The following is an 8,515-nucleotide window of genomic DNA, read 5'->3' on the forward strand; positions in this document are numbered from 1 at the left end:
TCAGATCGCTCCAGAGCTTCGACTCCTCGCTGCATTTCTTCCCCAAAGATCTGAAGATCTGAAATTCCCTTTTTTACTTTCAATGGGTGGAATCGACTCCACAGTTTTTGAATCGATTCACAACTCACATTGCATGAAATCGAATACTGTATTTTCTTTAGCTTCATAAAAGCTTTATAGTCGATTCTAGTAAATAATTTAGGAAATAATCTAGAAAATAATTTGCTGGAAAACAATCTAAAATACTTATCTAAAACATTAATCCAAATCTACGTCCAATATTCAATATTTCAGCAATTTGTTATATTGGTCGGAATCGACTCTGCTCTTTCTGAGCCGGTTCACAATTCACATCGCCTGTAATTGAAGGTTTCGACTCTCTTCAGATCTGAAGCTTTTGACATGATGTCATATGCCGAGCCAAAGAAAATACGAATTTAAAGTTTACAAACTTAAAAAATGCGATCAGGTCGCTCCAGGGGTTCGAATCCAATCTATGTATTTTCCTGAAAGACTCTCTGAAAATATTTTATCCACTTTCAATAAACGGTATCGACTCGACCGTTTTTCTGAACCGATTCACTCTCTCTTAAACGAGTACAAACGAGGAGTCAACTCTTCTATCCGGAGTCGGTTCCCTATCTCGTTTTCTCGGCGATACCCCTGCAGCAGTCAGTACCAGTGGAGCCACGGGGAGCTTTTAGCATCACACACGCACCACGATGGAGGAAGCCATCAGCACGGCACCACAGAGGAAGCTGTGGAGGAGGAGGAGCAGCACGGCGTCGTTTGCGGCGGGTGTGCTTCTGCTGCTGCTGGGCCGCGTGGCGGGGGTGAGCGCGGAGGACGGCGCGATGGAGATGGAGGAGCCGCTGGCCACGGAGAAGGAGGCGGAGGAGAGCCACCGCCAGGACAGCGTTAATTTACTCACATTTATCCTGCTGCTAACGCTTACCATTCTGACTATATGGCTCTTCAAACACAGGCGAGTGCGTTTCCTGCACGAAACCGGCCTGGCAATGATTTACGGTAAGGAATTCAGCAGTAACACACACACAGAGATGCGCCTTTAAATCATACTGTATTAGCAGTCTCATATGTATGACTAGCCTGCTAGCTCCTGCTAATCAGCTCAGACTCCACCGCACGACACTAGACATAATACTAATAAAAAATATATTCACTATGTTTATTCTTAGTCTCAACATTTCCCTCATGTAATTCTTAAGTCACTGTATTTCCCGGATTAAGACCAGTTTACAGAACGTTCCAGCACATTGAACGCAGCATGTGACGTTCAATTAGTTCTGAACGCTGCTCATTGCGACATTTCAACACGGCCGAATTCTTATATTTACATCAACATTTCTGTTGTTTTGTAACAAACAAAATAAAAATTTGGTGTAAAGGTCAATCGGCGAGACATTCTTGCTTTTAATAATGTGGTGGTTAATAATGTGATATTTTCGGATGAAGAGACCTTATAGACCAGTGTTGAACATTGATGGTGCGTTCACGTGCCCCGGGAATTCCCGGTTAATGAGAGTTTAGGTTCCTGCAGCAGGGCTGAGAGGGATGGAGTTTCAGTGCTGGAAGTTTACCATCTCCACGCCTGACTCTTCGGGACATTTCTGTGTCCTCTTATAGTGTGCAGGATAGTCAGAGCTCCAAGCAAAATAATGCAAAATAGAAGTGTTAAATAAAACCACGCCCACCTGTGAGTGGTGTGTAATATATCATTGTGGTGTTTACTCAGTATGTGGGCTTTAATTGGATTTTGGGGTGTAAGGTGATCTTTCTGTTGTTTAATATGACATTGTGGTGTTTAATGGGACACTGTGGTGTTTAGTCTGACTCTAGTGTTTCATGGGACACTGTGGTGTTTAATGTGACAAGTATTTAGCCTGACTTTTTGTGAAATAGTACTTTGCTGTGTTTAGTCTGACTTGAGTCTTGAATGAGACTGTGGTGTTTAGTCATAGCCTGGGGTCTTTAATGAGACGCTGGTGTTTACTCAGAGCCTGTGGTCTTTAATGAGACGCTGGTGTTTACTCGGAGCCTGTGGTCTTTAATGAGACGCTGGTGTTTACTCGGAGCCTGTGGTCTTTAATGAGACTCTGATGTTTACTCGGAGCCTGTGGTCTTTAATGAGACTCTGGGGTTTACTCAGAGCCTGTGGTCTTTAATGAGACTTTATGGTGTTTACTCTGAGCCTGTGGTCTTTAATAAGACTCTGGTGTTTCCTCTGAGCCTGTGGTCTTTAATGAGATTCTGTGTGTTTACTCAGAGCCTGTGGTCTTTAATGAGACGTTGTGGTGTTTAGTCTGACCTCTGGTCTATAATGAAACACTGTTGGATTTAGTCAGATCCTGTGGTCTTCTATGAGACATTGTTTAATGTGTCTCTGGTGTTTAGCCCAACTCTGTGGAGTTTAATGCGATTAACTAATTTGACACGACTGGTGTTTTTGCTGACCATGTGGTGTTTAATGGATCTCTTTTGTGTTCAGCTGGACTCTGAGATGTTTAGTCACACTGTTGTTTAATCGGCCACTGGTGTTCAATCTGTCTCTTCTGTGTTTAATGGGACACTGGACTCTGGTGTTTAATGGGACATTGTTATTAATTCAGACTGTGGAATTAAATGGGACATTGTGTTCAAATTCTGTTGTTCTTAGTCAGACTGTTTGGTGTTTAATTGGACGTTGTGGTGTTTAATGAGACTGATTTACTCTGTTTTCTTGTTCTGGATGTTATTTCCTGTAATGTATTTGGACATTGCTGTGGGTACGGATGTTGGATCTTCCAGTCTCAGTGTTTAGAATAAGAACGATAGCTGCATAGTAAGTTGGACAGTGATTTTATTAAAGAATTTATGCAAATATACTCAGGAAAATATCCTGATTCATCCAAAAACTGCTTCTTTTTTGTGTCACACAGCAACAATGTGTGTGTGTGTGTGTGTGTGTGTGCGCGCCTGTGGCCTTCATGCATCATGATTTTCTCCTGCAGTAGGCTGTGCTACAGAATTAAGCTGTATTGGCTGGATTTTAGCCTGTGTGTGTGTGTGTGTGTGTGTGTGTGTGTGTGTGTGTGTGTGTGTGTGTGAGAGAGAGAGAGAGAGAGATTTCAAGGTCACTGCTGTTGGCTCGGAGTGTGTTGCTGGGTCTGACCCATTTATTAATAGGGACTGGCTTACACCTGTGACCTCAGCACTCCCACCATTAGCGTCATGGTGTGTGTGTGTGTGTGTGTGTGTGTGTGTGTGTGGTAGATAGTTATTTATTTATTTATTCTATTAAACAGACATGTTTTACCTGGAAAACATAAACAAGTTTATTAATGACCCTCTTCTGTTTACCAGCACAAATAGGAATGAATGATTACAGTGTAATTCTCGAATCTGATTGGTCAGGAGGTGTGAACTAATTCAGTACACATGCACTGGACAGAATGAGAAAAAATAAAAAAGGAAGGAAAAATTTAAAAAGAAAGAAGGGAAGAGGGAGAGATAGATGAGAGAAACAACATAAATATAGAAAAGGATAGAAAGTAAGAATGAAAATAGCAATGAAAAAGACAAAAATGACAAGAAAGAAAGAAGATGGACAGATAAAGGAAGAAAGAAAACAATGACTGATGAAAAGAAAGAATGAAAGATCAAAAGCAGATAAAAAAAGAAAAAAAAAGAAAATGGCAGCTAAAGAAAGGGGAAAAAATTATGAAAGGTAGAATAAAAGATGAAAAAGGTAGAAACGAAGGATAGAAAAAGAAAAACTGAAGAAAAGAATGATATGATTGTTGGCGGAACATGGGGACGCTGAATAAATGGTTGCTATAGAAATGATGGCGTGCTAATGAATTAGTCACTTCCTGAACAATCAGCATCAGTTAATGAGATGTTTGTGGGTGTGGTCAGGTTTGCTGGTGGGCGTGATCCTGCGATACGGAATTCCCTCCACCAGCTACCACCATCAGACTCCGCCCAGCTGCTCCCTGAAGGAGGGGCCAGTCAGCACGCTGCTGCTCAACATCAGCGGCAAGTTCTTCGAGTACACGCTGAAGGGTGAGATCAACTCCCGCGAGATCCACAACGTCGAGCAGAACGACATGCTCCGCAAGGTAACGAGAAAAACCTCATCTTTTTATTTCTACACACCTTCAAGATTCTTGGATTCATTATGGATATACAGGATTGGTCACTCGCGTACATGCACTCGCACTCGCGTACATGCACTCGCGTACACCCACTCGCTCTCGCGTACTCGCACTCGCGTACACCCACTCGCACTCGCGTACACCCACTCGCTCGCGTACACCCACTCGCTCGCGTACATGCACTCGCGTACACCCACTCGCACTCACAGACACCCACTCGCACTCGCGTACACCCACTCGCACTCGCGTACACCCACTCGCACTCGCGTACACCCACTCGCACTCGCGTACACCCACTCGCTCACAGACACCCACTCGCACTCGCGTACACCCACTCGCACTCGCACTCGCGTACACCCACTCGCGCTCTCGCGTACTCGCACTCGCGTACACCCACTCGCACTCGCGTACACCCACTCGCACTCGCGTACACGCACTCGCCTCGCGTACACCCACTCGCCCTCGCGTACACGCACTCGCACTCGCGTACACCCACTCGCACTCGCGTACACCCACTCGCACTCGCGTACACCCACTCGCCTCGCGTACACCCACTCGCTCGCGTACACCCACTCGCCTCGCGTACACCCACTCGCCCTCGCGTAAACCCACTCGCTCTCGCGTACACCCACTCGCTCTCGCGTACACGCACTCGCTCTCGCGTACACACACTCGCTCTCGCGTACACACACTCGCTCTCGCGTACACACACTCGCTCTCGCGTACACACACTCGCAGACAGGTAAAACAGCCAGAAAGAAAGAAGGAAAAAGTAAGAAAAGGGAATCAAAAAGAAAGATAGAAAGAAAAGGGCATCAAAGAAAGAAAGAAAGAAGCATCAAAAGAAAAGAAAGATAAAAAGGAAAAGGCATAACAAGAAAAGAAAGAGAAAGAAAAGATGCATCAAAAGAAAAGAAAAGAAAAGGGGCATCAGAAAGAAAAGGGCATCATAAAAGACAGAAAGAAAGACAGGAAGTGAGACAGCAATAAGGAAGTAAGACAACAAAAAAAGCAACAAAAAAGAAAGATAAAGAGCGGCGAAAAGGAGCGAATACTAAATAAATAAAGACAAAAGAACAGGAAGGAAGACAACAAAAAGAAACAAAGAAGGCAAGAAAGAAGGAGCAACAAGGAAGTAAGATGGAAAGAAAGAAAGAAAAAGAAAGAAAGAAAGAAAGAAGCAAGCATCAAAATGGGTAGGTATGTAGACAAGTAGATAGTAGATAGACAGACAGGTGGATGGATGGATGGACGGACGGACCAACGGATAGATAGATAGATATTGGGCACAATTTGACCCAGTTTTAAATAAATACGTTTTGGCCAGATGTGTGGACTTCTTGGGAAAGATGTGGGTCTGGACTGGTGTTTCTGTGCAGTGGAAACGTGTCTCAGGTGAGGTAACATGATAAGGGATTCGTACAGACTTCTGGAGTTAGACCAGACACACCCCCCACCGCTGACTGACACGGAGGCATGTACATTTTTTAACATTCTATTTGTAAAACTCGAAAAAACCCACCTGGAACCAGTCCGACCTTTTCCAACCATAAAAACCTCAACCCCAAAACTAGCTGTAAAACGTGTGTGTGTGTGTGTGTGTGTGTGAGAAAGAATACAACAAAGTGAATAAAGGTTTCTATCATATGATAGTAATAAGAATAGTAATAAGAATAATTTGCATATTACGATTGTGACATCACAACCTGAAAACACAAATTTGACTAAAACTTGTTAGTCAGAATAATTAGAATTACTCATGTTTTTTCTAAATGTTCAAACATGAAACATTTTCTTGAAGTGCATCTTTTTGCCTTGGGCAAAAGTGTTGGCTCTCCTGACTGACTTCTCCACACAGATGTGGTCCTTCTCCAAACTGCTCCCACAGAGTTGGAGGCACAAAATTAGTAGAGCCAAACCTGTTCCAGCATGAAAATTCCCCTGTGCACAAAGCCAGCTCTATGAAGATCTGCTTTCTGTGGTTTGAAGTGGAGGATCTCCTGCTATAGAGCTCCAACCCTGTTAAAGACCTTTGGGATAAATGGAACGTTGACTCCTCACCAGGCCTTCTCACCTCGCCTACATCAGTACCTGACTTTACTAATGCATTTGTGGCTGAATGAATATTCACAAATCTCCACAAAATCTAATAGGACCTCTTCCCAGAAGAGTGGAGGTTCTTATAAAGGCAAATAAAGACTAAATGTGGAATGCAATATTCCAAAAGAAGCACATACCAATCTTATTCAGGTGTCTACAAACTTTCAGCTGTATCATGTTGTAACAGCATGACACGGAGTGTCTACAAACAAGACTTGAAATTTTCTGAAAATTCCGCAGGTAACACTATAGATGGAACGCTGAACTTCTCCATTCTCCAAACACTCCATTTTCATTTTTGACTTTTTGCCATTGTAGCCAGGGCATTTCCGTTTCGAACAACTTTTTCTTCTTTTGGCTGCTCCCATTGGGGGTCTCCACAGCGGATCATCCGTCTCCATACCCCCCTGTCCTCTACATCTACTTCTTTCAACCCAACTACCTTGTCTCCAAAACGTCCTACATGCGCTGCCCCTCTAATAAACTATTTTCTAATCCTGTCCATCGTCGTCACTCCTAATGAACATCTCAGTATCTTCAGCTCTGCTACCTCCAGCTCCACCGCCTGTTATTTACTTAATGTCACTGTCTCTTATTCATGCAACATCTCGGGTCTCACCACAGTCCTATACACCTTCCCTTTCACGTACCTGCACCCCTCCAGGCTCTTCTCAACCTGCTCCCTACTCTCACCACAAATTACAATATCCTTTGGACAACATAATAGTCCGCGGAGACTCCTGTCTGACCTCGTTAGTGAACCTGTCCATTACCATTGCAAACAGGAAAGGGCTCAGAGCCGATCCTTGATGCAGTCCAACCGCCACCTTCAACCAGTCTGTCGTTCATACTGCACACTTCACTGCTGTCACATTGTCCTCATACATGTCCTGCACCACCCTCACATACTTCTCTGACACACCTGACTTCCTCATACAATACCACAACTCCTCTCTCCACCCTGTCGTACGCTTTCTCTAAATCCATAAACACAAAATGCAACTCCTTCTGACCTTCTCTATACTTCTCCATCAACATTCTCGAAGCAAATAAGGCATCTGTGGTGCTCTTCCTCGGCATTAAACCATACTGCTGCTCACAGATGGTCACCTCTTCTCTCAGCCTGGCTTCCACTACTCTTTCCCATAACTTCATGATGTGACTGATCAACTTAATTCCCCTGTAGTTACTGCAGGTCTGCACATCTCCCTTATTCTTAAAGATCAGTACCAGCACACTCCTTCTCCATTCCTCAGGAATCTTCTCACCTTCCAGAATAGGATGCCAGAGGAATGGAGAAGGAGCATTTCCGATTCGAACAATCTATATTTATTATACCTTGTTGTTGTTGTTTTGTTATTACAGGTGACCTTTGACCCTGAGGTGTTCTTCAACATTCTGCTACCTCCGATCATATTTCACGCAGGATACAGTTTGAAGAAGGTGAGTGTCCGGGGTGGGGAAGTGGAATCATACTCAGGTTTCCTTTAAGGGATCGTCGGAGCGTGACAGCATGAAGGATTATGGCGGGTAACGCTTTCACATTTTCTGTTTTGCCTATGTCACTCGATAGTTTTTTTTTTCAGACACATCGTGTATTCGAGTTAGCAGTGCTGATTGGTGGCTTGTTTTTTGACACTTTATTGCAGGAGCCACAGTCCTTTCACTTCCTTTTCTTCAGTTTCAAATGCCACATGTGTGTTTGTGTGTGTCAGAACATACACAAGTTTAAATAGGAATATGGCCAGATGTCCACAATTGGAGTGCGGTGATATATTTAAATAGGTTTTTTTTTAATTTCATAACGAAAATTTGAATATTTAAGTTGAAATATAGTGTTCTGAGTCGAAGCTCTCATGAGAAACCTGATCCTTGATCAACACTGAATGAAACATGGCTGCTTTCATCCAATCAGATTTCAGCATTTCACACAGCTACCTGCCAGCTGTCGGTATCTGACTTGATATTTGCGTTCATTTGTAGTCTAAATATTGTATGGTGTATTATAACAAGCTCTGACCACTGGGGGCGCTGTTTATGAGAAGTGCTTTTTAAGGCGCAGATCGCTTCTCGAGGCTTTCTGTTAGCGTTAATTGAATTGTTGTTGATTGAAGTTCAGCTTGGTTTGTTTGTTCCACCAGTTGCTGAAGTAAGCAGCAGAGGCTTGATATCAGAGCGCTGAATAAGCAGAGAGAGAGGAAGAGAGCGAATGTTTTGCACCGGGGGGTTGAAGGACAGAGGGCAGGAGAGGGAGAGAG

General features: G+C 43.6%; 1 protein-coding gene across 1 annotated transcript in view; it reads left to right on the plus strand.

Moving 5' to 3' along the window:
* The first annotated feature begins 420 nt into the window (after positions 1–420).
* slc9a7 (solute carrier family 9 member 7) overlaps positions 421–8,515 on the plus strand; it is a 52,242-nt gene continuing 44,147 nt past the window's right edge. Inside the window, exons 1-3 of the mRNA XM_046853651.1 lie at positions 421–1,029; positions 3,919–4,121; positions 7,623–7,700. Coding sequence (XP_046709607.1) covers positions 723–1,029; positions 3,919–4,121; positions 7,623–7,700 — 588 coding nt within the window. The 5' untranslated portion in view covers positions 421–722. The remainder of the gene's footprint in view (positions 1,030–3,918; positions 4,122–7,622; positions 7,701–8,515) is intronic.

The sequence above is a fragment of the Silurus meridionalis genome, chromosome 1 (genome assembly GCF_014805685.1).
Source record: "Silurus meridionalis isolate SWU-2019-XX chromosome 1, ASM1480568v1, whole genome shotgun sequence".
Classification (NCBI taxonomy): Eukaryota; Metazoa; Chordata; class Actinopteri; order Siluriformes; family Siluridae; genus Silurus; species Silurus meridionalis.